Source organism: Bos javanicus, chromosome 7 (assembly GCF_032452875.1).
Source record: "Bos javanicus breed banteng chromosome 7, ARS-OSU_banteng_1.0, whole genome shotgun sequence".
NCBI classification, from domain to species: domain Eukaryota; kingdom Metazoa; phylum Chordata; class Mammalia; order Artiodactyla; family Bovidae; genus Bos; species Bos javanicus.
In genome coordinates this window covers 40076422-40098005 of record NC_083874.1, presented here as the reverse complement: position 1 = coordinate 40098005, position 21584 = coordinate 40076422, and the positions used below count along the sequence as shown (strand labels likewise).

The following is a 21584-nucleotide window of genomic DNA, read 5'->3' as shown; positions in this document are numbered from 1 at the left end:
TTCTCCAGGACATATGGGAAACAGATTTTATAACACATGTTTGGAATATATGTCCTGGTGGTCACCACCTGGTGGATTTGTCTCTGCTTCCTGCCTCTCCCACAAGCTAGGTCCCGTCCTGATTTGCTGCAGATTATTGGAAATGAGATCCTTCTGGAAGCCTTCTGTGCTCACTAATGTCTTCACCTAAGTGATTCTTCCTGCAGAATGGAAAGGTGCTGGTCTCTGTATTCAGGGGTCATGACAGTACAGACTGTCTATATTGGTTTCCCCTTGCTGTGTAACAGATTAATTCTATTATAGATCTGGAAGTGAGCAGACAAAATGAATCTTAAGGAGCTACAATCAAAGTGTCAGCAGGGCCTGTTCTATCTGGAGGCCCCAGGAGATAATCCATTTTCTTGTCTACTTCAGCCTCTAGAAGTTGCCTGACAATCCTTGGCTCATTGCCTTTCCTCCATCTTCCTAGATCTTCTCTCCAACCTCTGCTCTATTAGCCTATCTTCTTTTCAGCATTTGGCCCTGCCTCCATCTTGCCTGTGATTCCTGTGATTATATTTAGACCACTTGGATAAGCCAAGATAATCTTTTCATCTGAGCATCATTAACTTACTTACCTTCAAAAACTGCTGAATACACTAAGCCTTTATTCTTGTCCTCAAATTTTTAGATGATATTTTTACCTGCAATAATCAAACATGGACAGGTTAAGCATTAGGTTTTGTCTAGCAGTGGAATTAAAAACTAATGTCAAGTAAAAAGTGCTTTTTGCTATGTAAAGCAGCACACTCCCAAGTTATGGAGTTCACAATGTGGACATCTTAGGAACCATTATTTTGTCTTCCACACTGTCCTGACTCTTTGGACACATAAATTATCAGCATAGAAAATAGGCAGTGTCTTCTGCAACAGTGGAAACAAAAGCCATCAAGAGGTACTACTCAGCCATAAAAGAAGAATGAACAAATGAAATCTGAAGCAACATAGATGGACCTAGATATTACCACACTAAGTGAACTAAGTCAGAAAGAGATGAATGTCATATGATATCACTTATACATGGAATCTAAAATATGATACAAATGAACTTATGTAATGCTCAAACTACCACACAATTGCACTCATCTCACACGCTAGTAAAGTAATGCTCAAATTCTCCAAGCCAGGCTTCAGCAATATGTGAACTGTGAACTTCCAGATGTTCAAGCTGGTTTTAGAAAAGGCAGAGGAACCAGAGATCAAATTGCCAACACCCACTGGATCATGGAAAAAGCAAGAGAGTGCCAGAAAAACATCTATTTCTGCTTTATTGACTATGCCAGAGCCTTTGACTGTGTGGATCACAATAAACTGTGGAAAATTCTTCAAGAGATGGGAATACCAGACCACCTGACCTGCCTCTTGAGAAATTTGTATGCAGGTCAGTAAGCAACAGTTAGAACTAAACATGGAACAACAGACTGGTTCCAAATAGGAAAAGGAGTACATCAAGGCTGTATATTGTCACCCTGTTTATTTAACTTATATGCAGAGAACATCATGAGAAACGCTGGGCTGGAAGAAACACAAGCTGGAATCAAGATTGCCGGGAGAAATATCAATAACCTCAGACATGCAGATGACACCACCCTTATGGCAGAAAGTGAAGAGGAACTAAAAAGCCTCTTGATGAAAGTGAAAGTGGAGAGTGAAAAAGTTGGCTTAAAGGTCAACATTCAGAAAATGAAGATCGTGGCATCTGGTCCCATCACTTCATGGGAAATAGATGGGGAAACAGTGGAAACAGTGTCAGACTTTATTTTGGGGGGCTCCAAAATCACTGCAGATGGTGACTGCAGCCATGAAATTAAAAGACGCTTACTCCTTGGAAGGAAAGTTATGACCAACCTAGATAGCATATTCAAAAGCAGAGACATTATTTGCCAACAAATGTTCGTCTAGTCAAGGCTATGGTTTTTCCTGTGGTCATGTATGGATGTGAGAGTTGGACTGTGAAGAAGGCTGAGTGCCAAAGAATTGATGCTTTTGAACTGTGGTGTTGGAGAAGACTCTTGAGAGTCCCTTGGACTGCAAGGAGATCCAACCAGTCCATTCTGAAGGAGATCAGCCCTGGGATTTCTTTGGAAGGAATGATGCTAAAGCTGAAACTCCAGTACTTTGGCCACCTCATGCAAAGAGTTGATTCATTAGGAAAGACTCTGATGCTGGGAGGGATTGGAGGCAGGAGGAGAAGGGGACGACAGAGGATGAGATGGCTGGATGGCATCACTGACTCGATGGACGTGAGTCTGAGTGAACTCCAGGAGTTGGTGATGGACAGGGAGGCCTGGCGTGCTGCAATTCATGGAGTCGCAAAGAGTCAGACACGACTGAGTGACTGAACTGAACTGAACTGAACAAATTCACAGACATAGAGAACAAACTTAGGCTTACCAAAGAGGCAAGAGGAGAGAGGGATAAATTAGAAGTTTACAATTAGCTGACATAAACTATTAATTGCTGTTGTTGTTCAGTCACTAAGTCGTGTTCAACTCTTTGCGACCCCATGGACTGTAGCCCCCGAGGCTCCTCTGCCCATGGGATTTTCCTGGCAAGAATACTGGAGTGGGTTGCCATTTACTCCTCTAGGAGTTCTTCCCAACTCAGGGATAGAACCCATGCCTCCTGTGTCTCCTGAATTGACAGGCAGATTCTTCACAACTGAGCCACCTATAAATCCATATATGTGTAACTGGATCACTTTGTTGTACACCAGAAACTAACACAATGCTATAAATCAACTATACTTCAATAAAATAAGTCATCAGAGAAAATAAATTAACTGTAGAGACATGAGTCTGCATGAGGGATGGGACTGGTCGGTTAAGACCAGTGTGTTTTCTCAGCTGACTCTGTGTCTGTTCTGTTGCTTCATTCACCTTATCTCCTAATTCTCTCTTCTTTTCCACAGATTATTCAGTTAACTGGCATGGATCCACTCCTCTTAAACGTCATTAAAAAAAATGATTCTAAGCAACTAGCCTCAGAGTTTCTGTCTGGCTACAAAACATTAGTCAGTGAAGTGGGGGGGATCCTCTCTCAGGTAAGCCTTAAACGTATTCTAAAAGGCTTTGAGAAGGGGCAACCGAAAGACGTGGCTGATGAGATTCAGAGAGCACTTCAGAGCGCCGAGAATGCTCCCCAGAATGTGGCTGTGATTGGGCAATCTGGTTCTGGCAAGTCCAGTTTCATCAATGTCTTGCGAGGAATTGGTCATGAAGGGGCTGGATCTGCTTCTGTTGGAGTTGTGCCAACCACCAGAAAGAAAACTCCCTATACACATCCAAAGTATCCCAACATGACCTTCTGGGACCTGCCTGGAACGGGGACCCCAGAATCCCTTCCAAACCCTTATCAAGAAGTAGTGGGAGATGATAACTATGACTATTTCATCATTATTTCGTCCTCACGGTTTAGCTCAAACGATGCTTTCCTGGCCCAGAAGATTCAGGAGAAGGGAAAAAAATTCTACTTTGTTAGAACCAAGGTGGATAGTGATTTATATAATGAAAGTAAAAGCAAACCCAGATCTTTCAATAAGGAGACAGTCCTTCAGCAGATCCGAGACAACTGTCTGATCAATCTCAGCAAAATTGTATCTGAGCCGACTGTCTTCCTGGTGTCCAACTTTAAGTCGAAGGAGTTTGATTTCCCAAAACTGCAGGAGACACTGCTGCAGGATCTCCCTGCTGAAAAGCGCTACACCGCTCTCCTCTTGTTGCCAAATTTGTCTGAATCTTTCATTCAGCTGAAGAGAGCTATGATCAAGGAGAAGCTCTGGCTGACAGCCTTCCGGGCAGCCGTTTTGGCCTTCATTCCCTTGACACCTTTCTGCTGTGGCTTTGAATTGTCTGAACACGAGAGGGACTTGAAACAGTATCAGAGCCTTTTTGGTTTGGATGAGGAGTCGGTCAGTCAGATTGCCCAGAACCTGGGCACATCTGAGCAAGAGATCTACAGCCTCATGAAGTCCACAGATTTCAACTCACTTGTGAAGGATGACAGTATAATAGCCAATGTCAAGAAGTGTGCTGAGTTTGTTTTCTCAGTTACTGGACTCCTCCCGTCTTCTGTTTTCCAGTTTTATAAAGTCTACTTTCTACATTTGAAATTCATTGATACAGTGGCGGAAGATGCTAAGAGAGTCCTGGCTAAGACTGAGGAGATGAAGTCTGGTAGGATGAAGTAGAGACGGGTGGAGTTGCCTATGTGAATAAGTGAACCTCACATGTTGTGTTCTCTGAGTGGGTCAGGATCTTCTGCATACCACCAAGGCCAATGCTCCCCAATTTGAAAATATCTTCTGTTAGAGTAAGCCTATTGCTCCACATTGATGCTTTACTGCTCTACAAGAGAATTTGCCCATAGCCTGTTTACTGCACTCTCTAAGCTGTTTTCCTTGAATCATGATAGAAATGCACCATGTACCTTTCATTAATCTTCCAGTGTTATAAAGTAGCTTGCTTTTGCATGATTTATTCAGATAATAAAATTTTGGCAACAATGAGGATGACTGTTATCCATTGGATTTTTATGAATTATGATCCCCTGTTATCATTATCATCACTGGGACATTATCATCTCAATGTCCTCCTCATGAAAATGAGGGAAAATACACACATTTGGGACCATGGTCAAGTGAAGAGTTTAGAGAACTACATAGGAGAAATAGTTGAGAGAGGATTAGAGAGTATAGAATGTCATATTTTCAGATATTTCTGAGGATTAGGGGGAAGGAAACCAACTCAGGGTTTATATTTCCAGAACTTTTTCAACACTGGGTTAACAAGACAATATGAGGGACAGAGATATGAAAGAGTAAAAATGAATTAGGAAGGAAAGCAAAGAATAAGTGAACTGACAGAAGAGAGAAAATGAGTGCATTTTTCACTCACCAAATTTTATATCAAACTTCTGAAATACGACCTAGCACACATCAACATCACCTATCTCAGTCTTAGGGATTCTCATTCCTGATGTTATAGTAATTATAGTCACATATGTGACTTTTCTTCCTTCTTCCATCACTGGTATAGGATAGTGGATCAGGATCTGTACTGAGTAAGATATGTACATGGTAGAAGTCATCCCTCAAATCCCCATATTCTGGAGGTCCTCTCAGAGGGTGGAGGGCACTGAGATGTGGAAGAGGGCATGCATAGCCCACCATCACTTTACTCCTCCATGCTCGCCCTCTGCTCAGGAGAGGGTGCAGTCAGTGGGGGATGAAGGAGATCACTGTGTGCGCTGCCTCATATTTAATAGGTATGTGAAGTGTTAAAAGGGAAGGAGCTTGTGACCTTCTGTTATGGATGCATTGATTTTAAAAATTCTTTTGTTCCTCACATCCCTGTGCAGTATTTACACTCTCAGAATACAGTCTGTTTGTTAACTTGCCCCTAGACCTCATCTGTCCTTATAAAGAGCATGGATATTGAGGAAATCCTCCTTCTACCTCTACCTCAGCTTGTCAATCAGATGTGGCCAACACAGGGACTCATACAATCTTCTCCTCCTCCAGAAGTCATGACTTTCCAAGGTCCCTGGACCTTTTTACTCCATTTCAGTGGCCTTCCAACAAGGCCACTTGTTGCAAAGGACAATTTGCAAAGGACAAATCAAATGTATCTTGTGTGGGTCCCTTGGAAACACCCTTGCTACAAAACAAGAGTTATCAAATATTTACATCTGTGCTTTTTATTTTCAAAGTTCCCTCTTCCCAGATGAGACAGCAGGGTTAATGAATCTTTCCATCTGGGAAGAAAGAACTCAGGAGGAGGAAAATAGAGAGGCAGTTCCAGTGCTTTGCTTTAATCAACATGGTCCAAGGGTGAAAGGGAAGTTTCTTATACCTAACATGGCATTCAGAAGGGACTGAATGATTTCACAGGCAGAGCGAAGTGGGGAATTGGGAGGTGGCTAAGAAGAAGAAGGGAAGTCTCAGAGTCTGGTGGGAGGGGATGGAACTTTGAGATGTCTCCAAACTGAGACCTGTGAGTCCACCTATCAATGTGTATAAGCATCAGGCTCTTATAAGGGTAGCATCTGAGGTCCCTCCAGACTCTGTCAGAGGAGGCTTTTGTAGCTCCTTCAGGAGATTATATGATAGCTGACCACATTTTAAGCATTGAGTGAACCTGTCTCATTTGGTAGCCTTCAGCCTATAGCCAGACATATCACATCAGTGTACCATACACTTCCTTGGTCCCCATATGTCTTACTCTGTGAGTACAAAACTCCTTTCATGACAGTGAGAGAGCTGGTATTAGTGAGAAAGGAAAGAGGCCTTCTTCTAATCCCTGCAGCTCAGTGTTACTGGCTGAGAAATTACAGTCCCCATCCTGTCGTCTGTCCCAAATCATTGACTGAAAGAAAGAAAGTGAGAGTGACTGAGTCATGTCGGACTCCTTGCGACCCCATGGACTGTCCATGGAATTCTCCAGGCCCTTCCCCTCCAGCCTTGCATTTGTTCCACAGCCCCAAGGGGTCCTGCACCAAGTAGTGTAGGCTCCAGGCCTGGCCTCAGCACAGGGCTGAGAAGTGAGAATGGACCAATTTCCTCTCAGATGACCCAGCATCTTGTCCGTTAATACTAGAGCGGAATCTGTGGGTCAGTGACAGTCTGATGTAGTGTGATCAGGTCTGCACGGGTCCCCCCAGCTCTCTGGGAAGGATTTTAGTTTCAGTCTCTTTCCTCATTAGCTAAAGCAATTTCCATACACTTTGTATTAGAGGAGTAAAATAGTCCTTGCAGGCAAAACTGTCATCTCAGGTAGTTGCTTTAGAGTTATTACTGCAGTCAGTCACCCACATTACACAACATCCCCTCTATCAGTAAACAATGATTTCTGAACCAGAGGATGATAAAGCCAACCTTGTGTTTGTGTAAATAGCATTGTGCCACTAATGCTATTTGTGTCTTCTCACAGAAAGAATTTAGAGACAAGAAATAGTGGCCAAGAAAGCAAAGTGAGGATTTATTAAGTGATAGACTTCCCTGGTGGCTCAGATGGTAAGGGGTCTGTCTATCAATGAGGGAGACCTGGGTTCGATCCCTGGGTCGGGAAGATTCCCTGGAAAAGGAAATGGCAACCCACTCCAGTACTCTTGCCTAGAAAATCCCAAGGACAGAGGAGCCTGGTGCAGGCTACTGTCCATGGGGTCGCAAAGAGTCAGACACGACTGAGCGATTTCACTTCACTTCACTTCAGCACACTCTCAGAAGGGAGAGTGAGCAGGCTTATGTGAGTAACTGCCCTGAGTTCCTTTGGCAAACTGGTGATACGGGTATTAAAATGGTTGGATGGAATAGTCACCGAAGAGAGAGGGGTCTTGGATCGTATTTCCTGATTTTCATCCTACTTCTGTTACCAAGCCCAGGCTCTCTCTGCCTCTCACACAATAGACAGACCAATCAATTGGGAGACAAGTCGTTGGAACAGGAATAAAAGTTTTAGTTGGAAAGCTAGCACACCAAGAAGATAGAAGATTACCCAAAAACCATCTCTTGAACTTCCCTGGGGGTCCAGCGGTTAAGAATCCACCTGCCAGTGCAGGGGATGCAGGTACGATCCCTGGTTTGGGAAGATACCACCTACCAAGGGGAAACTAAGCTGGGCTGCCACAACCACTGAAGCCAGCACAGCCCAGAGCCCAGGCTCTTCAATAAGAGAAGCCCCCACTGTGAGAAGCCTGAGCACCAAAACTACAGAGTAGTCCCTGCTCGCCACAACTAGAGAAAGCTCGTACGCAGCAGTGAAGACCCAGCACAGCCATAAATAAATAATAAACAAACACAAACAAACCATCTCTCCTCAGTACCAATTCGGGTTCCTTTTATGCAGAAGGGGGAAGAGTCCCACTGCTCCCCGACCAATGGCTGAGCAGGATCACTGCCAGTTGCTCCTTGACAGTTGCGGAACCACGAAGAGTCGCTGACTGACAGTTGCTTGCTTGGGGGAGGGGCCCACTCGGCACCGACCAATGGCTGAGCAGGGCTGCCATAGTGCTCTCCTGTCGCTCTGCGGAGAAGACAATGAATGGCAACCCACTCCAGTACTCTTGCCTGGAAAATTCCATAGACGGAGGAGTCTGGTACGCTGCAGTCCATGGGGTCGCTGAGAGTCGGACACGGCTGAGCGACTTCACTTTGACTTTTCAGTTTCATGCATTGGAGAAGGAAATGGCAACCCACTCCAGTGTTCTTGCCTGGAGAATCCCAGGGACTGGGGAGCCTGGTGGGCTGACGTCTATGGGGTCGCACAGAGTCGGACACGACTGAAGCGATTTAGCAGTAACAGCAGCAGTCCCTCTGCTATTATGGTTCCACCTTCCGGAGGTGAGGAGAGATTTTTGTTCATATTTGGTCTTGATTGGAAGTGTCACGGTGTCAGCTTATGATGGCAAATTCTTATCTGCAAAGCTACTTCTATTGTAATGAGGACATAATGAGCAGAAAGTTACAGCTAGAGAGTCCCACCTTTCTGCCTCTTTTGTCTGCCTCTAGGACCCTTGTTACCACAAGATGTGTGGTTTCTTGCCACCTGGTCCATGGCCCCCCTTTGCTCATATCTAGCTATCTGCTGGCTTTAACACTTAGAAAGCACTTGCTTACACACCTGCCACTTTCCCTACACCAGCTGCCACCCCTGTTGCACCTACAGCAGCAAGAGACCAGCTAGAAGCAGACACTTCACAACGCAAGAAAGGAAGGTGCTGCTTTCCCAACTTTTGCCTCATTTGCACCACCTGGAAAACACGACAGAGGGTCCAGGAAGGTCCAGTGGAGAAAGGGGGTCTTGGGTGAACCAGAGGAGTGCCTCCTCTACTGCATCCTGGGCTCAAGCTCCTCTGACCAGCAGCTAGTTTCCATGGCTCTCTCTAAAATCCCACTCTGTCAACACCTGTTCCTAGGTCTCCAGGACACCCCTGTCTGGAAGACTCTTTCCCAGTGATGATGAATCTGTCCCTAGAATGCCATTCCCAAATAAGCCTGGCTATTCCCTGACCCTCCTTCTCCTGCCAAGTATAACTTACCTCAGTTAGGTTTCCCAGGTCACCTCTATTTTATTGTCTCCTGAGGGTTTACAGCACTGCCCACACTAGGCGGGTGGTGGGGATGGAGAATTGAGGAGCTGAAAGCAATTCAAGATCAGTCAGTGGCTCCTGAGAAGGGGCCATCTCTAGGGGTAGGAACCTGGATTGGCCCCTGTCCTCTGCTTCCCCTTGTCCAAACCCTCCTAGTGTGGCTTTTGTTCCCCTCCCTGTCTCATTTCCTTCTGAGCCTATTTTATGTGCAGCAAGATGCAGAGGGATGTGGAGCCCTGTGTGATTACCCAGGATCCCTACTTCCCAAAGAAGCCTTAAAGCCCAGCTCTTCTACTAGTAACATGATATACCTCTTCTTGTGCAGCCCTGTGTATACCCACCTTTTCCAGTCCCAGCCAGCCCTTCACCCATGTCCACTCTCCTGCCTCACAAAGAGATTTAGTATTTCCATTGCAGAGACTATTGTCCAAGTTACACAGTTAATAAGGACCAACCCAGAGCTGGATCCCAGGGCTTCTGAGCCCATGAAGGGTGGGAGTATGGTGGCAAGATCACTGGGTTTTCCCTTCAGTTTTGCAGGGACCCTGTGTGTGTTCTGGAACCTCACAGCCTTGCTTCTGACCCAGTTCATCTGCTTCCCAGCTCTGTGACCATGAGCAGAAGACTAACCTCCCTGTGTCTCTGTGTCCTCATCTCTAAAGTGGGGGTCATGAAAAGGCTTGAACAAGTGAAGTCAGGACAACTCAGGTCCATCATGACCTAGAGACAGGAACTTCTTCCCCTCCCAGGATCCCACTCTCTGCTGTTCTTTCCATGTGATATCACAGGCTCACCCCCAGAATCCCTGGGTACAGTGCCTTCATGTGCCTGGAGGACCTAATGGTCACCCAGGCTGACACTGAGCATTGGAAAGTGGAGTCACGATGGTTCCAAGACTGCCTGCATATCATGATGGGCTACTTCAGTGAGAGCCAGGGTGAGTGATTCAGGAAGCAGCACAGCATCACCCCGTAGAGACCCCAGACCTGAGGTCCAGGACTACTCATCTCACCCAGCAGGTCAGGGGGCAGCAAGACATTCCCTGCTTGGCTGACCAGTGCTGGTACCCTGGGGAGGAATAGGCTGTCAAGGTTGGAGTGGTGGAAGCAGCCTTGAAGTAGGGCAATTCACATAAAAGCACTGTGTGGAGGAGAGAATCATAAGACAGACTCAGAGAGCTTCCAATTATCCATGTTCAATGTACCAAAAAGCACAAATACAAATTGCATATCCTGAAAGGGTCTTCAGGCTTTATTTTTTACATTTTAACATTTATTTTACATATTAAATATACTTAAAACCTTTTCACACAGTAAATATTCTCATTAATAATAAAATTTTAATAGTGACAGTGTGTTTGAATATGCATCATTATTTTTCCTTTTTTAAATTAATTATTTTTTGGCTGTGCCAGGTTTTCATTGTTGTGCAAGCTTTCTCTAGTAGTGGCGAGCAGGGCTTCATTCTGGTGCTTCTTATTGCAGTGGCTTCTCTTCTGTGTAGTTCAGTCAGTAAAGCATCTGCCTGCAATGCAGGAGACCTGGGTTAATTCCTAGGCAAGGAAGATCTCCTGGAGAAGGGAATGGCAACCCACGCCAGTATTCTTGCTTGGAGAATCCCATGGACAGAGGAGCCTGGCAGGCTACAGTTCATGGGATCCCAAGAGTTGGACACGACTTAGCCCTTTGTTTCTTTTCTCTGCTTGCAGAACACAGGCTCTAGGCGCTCATGCTCGGTAATTGTGGCACATGGGGTTAGTTGCTCTGAGGCTTGTGAAATCTTCCTGGACCAGGGATTCAACCCATGTCCCTGCATCGGCAAGTGGATTCTTAACCACTGGACCACCAGGGAAGTCCCTTCTGGTTTTATTTTTAAATTTTTATTGGAGTATAATTGATTTATAATATTGTGTTTCGGGTGTACAGCAAAGTGAATCAGTTATATGTATACATATATTCACTCTTATTTTTAAGATTATGTTCCCGTATAGGTCATTAAGAGTATTGAGTGGAGTTCCTTGTGCTATACAGCAGGTTCTTATTAGTTATCTCATTTACATAGTAGTGTGTATGTCAGTCTCAATCTCCCAATTTATCCCTTCCCCACCCATCATCCCCTAGTAACCATAAGTTTGTTTTCTACATCAGTGTCTCTATTTCTATTTTGTAAATAAGTTCATTTGTACCTGAAAGGATCCTCAGGCTTTGAGCAGAAAGCCAGTCTTGTGAGGCAGCCTCCCTGGGTTCTTACACCCCATCCTACCTCCTGCCCCAGAAAAACCATAATAAGGCTGGAGCCTTCCAGGGCCATGTTCTCCAGCTCATGGTCAGATTCTAGATCCTGGCTGATGGCAGCATCCAAGGGCTTTGCCAGTTTGTGAAGGACTACTGCATCACTTAGAGACTAACTTAGAGACCAATATCCGCCTTGTCATTCTCATTACCAAGTACAACTGGGAGGTGATATGGCCACTGAGAAGCAGAGTCTGGACTGGAGCATGAGTGTGTCTACCTTCTGAAGAGGTTCCTAAAGGACAAGAGCAAGCCTATGGACCAGACTGGTACCTGTCCCTCCAACCCCTCATCACAGCAGCTCACTGTGCCCTTGTAGAATGATGGCCAAGCTATGCTGCTCACTGCTTTTCCAGTGATTAGAGGCTGCGCATCCACAGTATCAACACCTCATTCAGCAAATGTGAAAGCACTTCCCCATGCAGGGCTTCTGGGGATACGAGGCTGAGGATATCCCAGGGTCCACCTGGGCCTTACTGTCTCCTGGGCAGAGGTTGTCCTCCTATAGGAAGGGCTGAAAATTAATTAGCTTTGAAAAAATTAACTTAAGCAAGAGCATATAGCACTTGTCTTGATTCCATTTCTGCTATGCTATGCTAAGTCACTTCAGTCGTGTCCGACTCTGTGTGATCCCTAGACGGCAGCCCACCAGGCTTCCCCATCCCTGGGATTCTGCAGGCAAGAACACTGGAGTGGGTTGCTATTTCCTTCTCCAATGCATGAAAGTGAAAAGACAAAGTGAAGTCGCTCAGTCGTGCCTGACTCTTAGTGACCCCATGGACTGCAGCCTACCAGGCTCCTCCGTCCATGGGATTTTCCAGGCACGAGTCATATATATCTCCATCTCTTCATTTGGAAAATGAGGGTAAATTTTTTAATGGACAAGTTGCATTTATTTTTTGGAGCCTTTTTTGAAAACTTGAAGTCACCACAAATCAATCTCATATAACTCCATTGACATATAAGGAACAGCTACATTAATATCATCATGTTTCACAGAAAGTTCAAAGTAATAGTAATTTAGCACAAAACATGATGGAGTATCTGCTGTGCACCCCACGCTCAAATGTGTGTCATCTCAGCTAACCAACCTTCTTTCAGTTCCTTGTGGTTTTTAACACTTTCTAAGCAAAACACTTTGCTAAACTCTTCAGTTGCTGCTGCTGCTGCTAAGTCGCTTCAGTCGTGTCCGACTCTGTGCAACCCCATAGACGGCAGCCCACCAAGCTCCCCCATCCCTGAGATTCTCCAGGCAAGAACACTGGAGTGGGTTGCCATTTCCTTCTCCAATGCATGAAGTGAAAAGTGAAAGTGAAGTCGCTCAGTCATGTCCGACTCTTAGCGACCCCATAGATGGCAGCCTACCAGGCTCCTCTGCCCGTGGGATTTTCCAGGCAGTAGTACTGGAGTGGGTTGCCATTGCCTTCTCCGAAACTCTTCAGTATATTACAGTTTATCTCTGCATTTAGTGAATTTCCAGAACTTCAAAGATCTGACATATAGAAGAGTCATTTGACTGGCAGTAGAGGCCACCCAGGTGAAGCATTTCAAGCAGGGGTACAGTGGGGTCCTCACCACACAGAGAGAAGTCTCGGGCTCCAAGGGGAGGGTGATGGCAAGTGTGAAAAGCCAAGTGTTCTGGGTTCCCAGAGAAGAAGCCCTAGGCTACAAGTATTCCTTGCTCAGGGTTTGCCCCCAGAAATCAGGGGTGGGGGGAACAGGGACAAGGAATGTACTCTCACCCTGGAAAGGATAAAAGGCCTAATCAAACTTGGGTACCCCATGTGGCTCCTCGTGGTCCGAGGTGTGGATGTTAAGACCCTCTGACGGGAAGTTCCAGCACCCTGCATCCCACCTGTAGCCGTCTCTTTCCCTCCATCAGCACCGCCTTCAAGGGTTTGCTGGGCTACCCAGGTGGAGCTAGTGGTGAAGAACCTGCCTGCCAATGCAGGAGATGTATGAGACGTGAGTTTGATCTCTGGGTTAGGAAGATCCCTTGGAGGACAGCACAACAACCCACTCCAGTATTCTTGCCTGGAGAATCCCATGGACAGAGGAGCCTGGTGGGCTACATACAGGCCATAGGATGGCAAAGAGTCGGACACGACTGAAGCGACTTAGCATGCACGCACACGTGGGTTTGCTACCATAAAGCAAGTTTCTTAGATAAGGTTGCCAGGACCATGGTCATTTTAGCTTCTCATGCTTACTGGCCTGGGGTCCTCATCCATTTCCACTTTTCTCTCTCCTTCCAGCCCCACACATGCCCCAGTGCTTCCTGACTGTGGACCTAGACCACCGTTAGTATCTCTTCTCTTGCCTTGTCTTACTCTAAAGGTGAGTTAAGCAGACCTCGGAAGGTGGGAAAGGTGTGAGAGAGGGCAAGACCTCCAGCTCGGAGCACTCTGAGGTTCCTTCCTGCTCTCAGGCAATGCTCCCCAACCTGTTCACCAACTTCCTTTCTTCCTTCTCTCCTCAAAGATCTCAGGCCAGAGCAATGAAGACTTTGATCAGGGAGCCTATGGTGGATGAAGGGTAGTGAAGGATAAGGTTGTGAAGGGTGAGAATTTAAAAGCTCTTACTGCCTTTACCATGTAGCCATGGTAAAAAGAAACCACCGGAATCTGTTTTCAACCTGTGTGATCACCAATCTATAACAAGTCCCCTGTGACCACAGTTCTGAAAGTCAGCCAGTCAGCCAGAGCCTGGAAAGTAAACACTCTCAACTCTGAAAATCCCCAACCTCTGAGCACTGGCTTCTGCAAAACCCACACCAAAACCCACTTCAGCTTTGCTTAAAGAGACAGTGTCTTATAAGCTGTCCATGCTTAATCTCTTAACTGAATCTCACATTCAGTTTTGTGTCTCAGCTTTTAAGTTTTCCTTTCTTCCTTTAACAAGGGGTTTACACAATCAAATGAGGTCCTCTGAAATCCAGGTTGCCTGGGTTCTCTCTGTAGAAGCCAACATATACTACAAAAGCCTGTGGAAGTCCTGGCTGTAGAAATCCTGGCCCAGACTCACTCCGCAGAAGTAATGAATGTTGTTTATGCTAACATTGCTAATTTCAGAATTGTTGATTATTGTATTAACTGACTGAGATAAAGGTAATTGATTTTGACAACTTAACTTTGATGGTGAGCCTCCCATCCTTCTAGGAGTAAACCTAGAAGGGATTCTGCTCCAATGTCTGGGTCCTTAGCCCTGATGGTGAGCTGTTCTACAGGGATTGATCAGGGATTCTGAGAATCTCAGGTGCACCTACAGGAGAATTCAGCCCTCAGCTCTCATGAGAAGCATTTGATGGAGAATCACCCCTGGATGTCTGGACGGAGATCCAGAGGAGAAAATGGAGCCAGGGATGGGGAAGAGTTTGGCCAATGTCCCTAAAACAAAGACCTTAGGTGAATGGGCCCCTGGACCAAGACTAAATAACCATGCAAGTAGAGGGGGGGTCTAGGGGAAATTCTAGAAACACTGCTGATCCCAGGGCAACCAGCAAGTACATAGCAGGGTGTGGATGGTGCCCAGACTTCTCAGAAAGCCCTTCCCATGGGGTGCTAGATGAGGATGGCCTCTTGGGGTCTTTCTCTTCCTCTGTCACAGAGCTAGTGTCCTACCCTTACCTGGACCCAGGGACAGCTGTCAGTACACCCTTTGTAAATTCCCATTAGGCAATGGCCAATCCCTTCCAATGTCTCCTCTAAACTTCTATCATAGCGCTTAGAGTGCCCTGTGGCCCTTATGTGCTCAAAGAGTGTTTGAGAGCCTGGAGTCTGGACTCAGATTGCCTGGGTTCAAATCTTAGCTCAGCTTCTTACAAGCTGCCTGAATTAACCTCAATCTGCTTCACTTTCAGTTCAGTTCAGTTCAGTTACTCAGTCATGTCCGACTCTTTGCAACCCCATGAACTGCAGCACGCCAGGCCTCCCTGTCCATCACCAACTCCCGTTCACTCAGACTCATGTCCATCGAGTCAGTGATGCCATAGGGCCATCTCATCCTCTGTCGTACCCTTCTCCTCCTGCCCCCAATCCCTCCCAGCATCAGAGTCTTTTCCAATGAGTCAACTCTTCACATGAGGTGGCCAAAGTACTGGAGTTTCAGCTTTAGCATCATTCCTTCCAAAGAAATCCCAGGGCTGATCTCCTTCAGAATGGACTGGTTGGATCTCCTTGCAGTCCAAGGGACTCTCAAGAGTCTTCTCCAACACCACAGTTCAAAAGCATCAATTCTTCAGCACTCAGCTTTCTTCACAGTCCAACTCTCACATCCTTCCATGACCACAGGAAAAACCATAGCCTTGGCTAGATGGACCTTTGTTGGCAAACTAATGTCTCTGCTTTTGAATATGCTATCCAGGTTGGTCATAACTTTCCTTCCAAGGAGTAATTTAATTTTACTTTTAATTTCATGGCTGCAGTCACCATTTGCAGTGATTTTGGAGCCCCCCAAAATAAAGTCTGACACTGTTCCCACTGTTTCCCCATCTATTTGCCATGAAGTGATGGGACCAGATGCCATGAAGTGATGGGACCAGATGCCATGATCTTCATTTTCTGAATGTTGAGCTTTAAGCCAACTTTTTCACTCTCCTCTTTCACTTTCATCAAGAGGCTTTTTAGTTCCTCTTCACTTTCTGCCATAAGGGTGGTGTCATCTGCATATCTGAGGTTATTGATATTTCTCCCAGCAATCTTGATTCCAGCTTGTGTTTCTTCCAGCCCAGCGTTTCTCATGATGTACTCTGCATATAAGTTAAATAAGCAGGGTGACAATATACAGCCTTGATGTACTCCTTTTCCTATTTGGAACCAATCTGTTGTTCCATGTCCAGTTCTAACTGTTGCTTCCTGACCTGCATATAGATTTCTCAAGAGGAAGGTCAGGTGGTCTGGTATTCCCATCTCTTGAAGAATTTTCCACAGTTTATTGTGATCCACACAGTCAAAGGCTTTGGCATAGTCAATAAAGCAGAAATAGATGTTTTTCTGGAACTCTCTTGCTTTTTCCATGATCCAGTGGATGTTGGCAATTTGACCTCTGGTTCCTCTGCCTTTTCTAAAACCAGCTTGAACATCTGGAAGTTCACGGTTCACGTATTGCTGAAGCCTGGCTTGGAGAATTTTGAGCATTACTTTACTAGCATGTGAGATGAGTGCAATTGTGAGGTAGTTTGAGCATTCTTTGGCATTGCCTTTCTTTGGGATTGGAATGAAAACTGACCTTTTCCAGTCCTGTGGCCACTGCTAAGTTTTCCAAATTTGCTGGCATATTGAGTGCAGCACTTTCACAGCATCATCTTTCAGGATTTGAAACAGCTCCACTGGAATTCCATCACCTCCACTAGCTTTGTACATAGTGATGCTTTCTAAGGCCCACTTGACTTCATATTCCAGGATGTCTGGCTCCAGGTGAGTGATCACACCATTGTGATTATCATGGTCATGAAGATCTTTTTTGTACAGTTCTTCTGTGTATTCTTGCCACCTCTTCTTAATATCTTCTGCTTCTGTTAGGTCCATACCATTTCTGTCCTTTATTGAGCCCATCTTTGCATGAAATGTTCCCTTGGTATCTCTAATTTTCTTGAAGAGATCTCTAGTCTTTCCCATTCTGCTGTTTTCCTCTATTTCTTTGCATTGATCGCTGAGGAAGGCTTTCTTATCTCTTCTTGCTATTCTTTGGAACTCTGCATTCAGATGCTTATATCTTTCCTTTTCTCTTTTGCTTTTCGCTTCTCTTCTTTTCACAGCTATTTGTAAGGCCTCCCCAGACAGCCATTTTTTGCATTTCTTTTCCATGGGGATGGTCTTGATCCCTGTCTCCTGTACAATGTCACGAACCTCATTCCATAGTTCATCAGGCATTCTATCTATCAGATATAGGCCCTTAAATCTATTTATCACTTCCACTGTATAATCATAAGGGATTTGATTTAGGTCATACCTGAATGGTCTAGTGGTTTTCCCTACTTTCTTTAAGTCTGAATTTGGTAATAAGGAGTTTATGATCTGAGCCACAGTCAGCTCCCGGTCTTGTTTTTGTTGACTGTATAGAGCTTCTCCATCTTTGGCTGCAAAGAACATAATCAATCTGATTTTGGTGTTGACCATCTGGTGATGCCCATGTGTAGAGTCTTCTCTTGTGTTGTTGGAAGAGGGTGCTTGCTATGACCAGTGCATTTTCTTGGCAAAACTCTATTAGTCTTTGCCCTGCTTCATTCCGTATTCCAAGGCCAAATTTGCCTGTTACTCCAGGTGTTTCTTGACTTCCTACTTTTGCATTCCAGTCCCCTATAATGAAAAGGACATCTTTTTTGGGTGTTAGCTCTAGAAGGTCTTGTAGGTCTTCATAGAACCGTTCAACTTCAGCTTCTTCAGCGTCACTGGTTGGGGCATAGACTTGGCTTACTGTGATATTGAATGGTTTGCCTTGGAAATGAACAGAGATCATTCTGTTGTTTTTGAGATTGCATCCAAGTACTGCATTACGGACTCTTTTGTTGATCACAATGGCCACTCCATTTCTTCTGAGGGATTCCTGTCCGCAGTAGTAGATATAATGGTCGTCTGAGTTAAATTCACCCACTGGAGAAGGGAATGGCAAACCACTTCAGTATTCTTGCCTTGGGAACCCCATGAACAGTATGAAAAGGCAAAATGATAGGATACTGAAAGAGGAACTCCCCAGGTCAGTAGGTGCCCAATATGCTACTGGATATCATTGGAGAAATAACTCCAGAAAAAATGAAGGGATGGAGCCAAAGCAAAAACAATACCCAGCTGTGGATGTGACTGGTGATAGAAGCAAGGTCCGATGCTGTAAAGAGCAATATTTCATAGGAACCTGGAATGTTAGGTCCATGAATCAAGGCAAATTGGAAGTGGTCAAACAAGCGATGGCAAGAGTGAATGTCGACATTCTAGGAATCAGTGAACTAAAATGGACTGGACTGGGTGAATTTAACTCAGATGACCATTATATCTACTGCTTCACTTTACCCATCTTCAAAATGGAGAAATAACGATGCTCCTGACTCAGGTTATTGAGTGGAATAAATGGCAGCTGTAAGTGAAGGGTTTGGACCAGGACCTGTCTGATCCATCCACCATTATTTATGTGTTGGGGTTAGCTGTTTACTAGGATAATTAATGTAAATCACCTTCTTCCAGACTGTGGACTTTCTCCTGGCAGTAACCTTACCTGGTTCCTGCCTGTGCCAAGCACCTGCTGCAGAGCAGACACTCCTGCCCAGCTGAATGGACGGTTGTATCTGACTGCTTACACCTTGAGGCCAGCATGCAGATTCCTTAGTTCTTCACTCAAGACCCTCTGTGATCAGGCCCCCAGCAACCCTCAGCTCTGTGAGCTGTCCTTCCACCTGTCCCCTCCACCACCCGGCACCTCCCGCTGCTCCCCACACACCACTCTATTTGCATATCCCTGCCCAGAATTGCCTTTCATCCTACACCTTCATCTTCCTTGCCCCCTTTGTCAAGAACTAGGTCAGTTCTCACCACCTCTAAGAGCCTGGCCCCTCTTCCTGCTCAGTATCCAAGTTTTACCAGTGGTGGGTATCAAAGCCCCATCAGAATAGCTCTCCTTGTTACAAATATTTTATAACATCATTTTCTTTCTGAAAAGAAATTCAAAGATAATTTAATCTATATACCCATAGAATTTTTGCCTTTCTATACAGTTTATGTGGTTCTCACTGCAAAAATACTAAAGTGGTTTGCCATTCCCTCCTCCAGTGGACCATGTTTTGTCAGAATTCTCCACTGTGACCCATCTGTCTTGGGTGGCCCTGCATGGGATGACTCATAGCTTCATTGAGTTACCCAAGCCCCTTCACCATAACAAGGCAATGATTCATGAAGGCAGAAGGAGAAGAGCGTGACAGAGGATGAGATGGTTTCGTGGCATCATTGACTAAATGGACATGAATTTGGGCAAACTCTGAGAGATGGTGAGAGATAGGGAGGCCTGGTGTGCCACAGTCCATGGGGCTGTAGAGTCCGACTTGGCAACTGAACAACAACCCATAGAATTATAAATTGGAGTCAATGTAGTGCTGTAATTATAACAAAAAGTATTAAAAATTAAATTATAATATGTAAAATAATAGCATGTGTTTGAATACTTAAATGTTTCAGTTGACTATATACAAAATAAACTGATGACATAATTAATTACATGTATGCAAAAAAATTTCTGTAAATATGATAGCTATAAATGCAGATTGATTTGAGTATGCAGTGTGGACAATCTGGAGCATCCCTGAGGGTGACACAGCACTACAGAAAGCCTCTCTTGGTAAAGTACCCCACAGCACTAAGTACAACCTCTCTTTTATCTGCAGCACGGCTGCCTTCCTGAAAGATTCAGTGTGTACTGCTGCTGCTGCTAAGTCACTTCAGTTGTGTCCGACTCTGTGTGACCCCATGGACGGCAGCCCACCAGGCTCCCCTGTCCCTGGGATTCTCCAGGCAAGAACACTGGAGTGGGTTGCCATTTCCTTCTCCAATGCATGAAAGTGAAAAGGGAAAGTGAAGTCACTCAGTCATGTCTGACTCTTAGCGACCCCATGGACTGCAGCCTACTAGGCTCTTTTGTCCATGGGATTTTCCAGGCAAGAGTACTAGAGTGGGGTGCCATTGCCTTCTCCGTCAGTGTGTACAAAGGAAGCAAAAAATGACAGTTGCTTGCTTCCTTATGAGTAGGCCCATCATGTCCTATAGCCAACAGAACCTTCAATACTAAAACCAGGACAGTTGGTTACCCCACTTTATACCTTGAAACAAACCAAAGCTAACTGGGTTGCTTTATTTGATTTAAAGAAAGGGAAGACGCTCAGTCGTGTCCGACTCTTTGTGACCCCATGGACTGTAGCCCACCAGGCTCCTCCGTCCATGGGATTTTCCAGGCAAGAGTGCTGGAGTGGGTTGCCATTTCCTTCTCCAGGGGATCTTCCCCACCCAGGAATGGAACCCGGGTCTCCTGCATCGTAGGCAGATGCCTTACCATCTGAGCCACCATTTGGCCCCCCAAATAAACCTGGATTATCTAGAAAAATAACTTTCAAAGCTATGTCAAACCTAGACAGCATATTAAAAAGCAGAGACATCACCTAGCCAGCAAAGGAGGTCTATATAGTCAAAGCTATAGTTTTTCCAGTAGTCATGTATGGGTGTGAGAGTTGGACCATAAAAAGGGCTAAGCACTGAAGAATTGATGCTTTCGAATTGTGGTGCTGGAGAAGACTCTTGAGAGTCCCTTGGACAGCAAGAAAGTCAAACCAGTCAATCCTAAAGAAAATCAACCCTGAATATTTATTGTAAGGACTGATGCTAAAGCTGAAACTCCAATACTTTGGCCACCTGACGTTAAGAGCCGACTCATTGAAAAAGACCCTGATGCTGGGAAAGGATGAAGGCAGGAGGAGAAAGGAGTGACAGAGGATGACATAGTTGGATTTCATCATCAACTCGAAGTACATGAATTTGAGCAAGCTCTGGGAAATGGTGAAGGACAGGGAAGTCTGTAGAGGTGCAGTCCCATGGGGTTGCAAAGAGTCAGACACCACTGAACAAGAGAAAAACAACAATGTCTGCAGCTATGTCACAATCTTTGTGAATATAATAGTCATATCATAAAGCAGATTCATTAATTTTGTAGGTTTTTTCCTTTACACACAAATTTGTATTTGCTTAAATTTTCTGATGCCCACCTTCCTCTATTCTTTTCACTCCATGTGTTTTTTTGACAATATTAAAACTTAACAAACATTGTATTCTAGACTCAGATCATTACAGTCTGGTTCCTTTCCTCCTGTTAGCTGGCAGGACACCATTTGTGTGGTGGTCCCCAGACAGGAGTGCACATCTGACACTCCTGCTCCCTCCCTCCGATGTGAAAATCGTCCCCCTCACTCACCCCAATCAGGATCACCAGAGCCCTCCCTATGAATTTTCAAATATCAGAGAACGCTGGGCTGAAAACCATTTTTCTGAACATGAGAGTCCCTAGTGAGAATTCAGGGGTTCTGTGAACCCAGATGGGGAAAATAACCTTTATTTTCACTAACTTCTATTTGAAATTTCGCCGTTCTTCCCTGATGGATGGAGGTAAGAAAGCTCAGTGAGGTTAGCAGGAGCGGTGCCT

General features: G+C 45.1%; 1 protein-coding gene across 9 annotated transcripts in view; it reads left to right on the top strand.

The window, feature by feature from the left end:
• LOC133251116 (interferon-gamma-inducible GTPase 10-like) overlaps positions 1-21584 on the top strand; it is a 51487-nt gene that overhangs the window by 11773 nt on the left and 18130 nt on the right. The window contains exon 2 of one of the 9 annotated variants that reach the window (XM_061423177.1): positions 2951-4546. The exons of the other annotated variants lie outside the window; for them this stretch is intronic. Coding sequence (XP_061279161.1) covers positions 2969-4228 — 1260 coding nt within the window. The 5' untranslated portion in view covers positions 2951-2968 and the 3' untranslated portion in view covers positions 4229-4546. Of the gene's footprint in view, positions 1-2950; positions 4547-21584 lie in introns of those variants that run through there. 9 annotated transcript variants of the gene reach the window in all.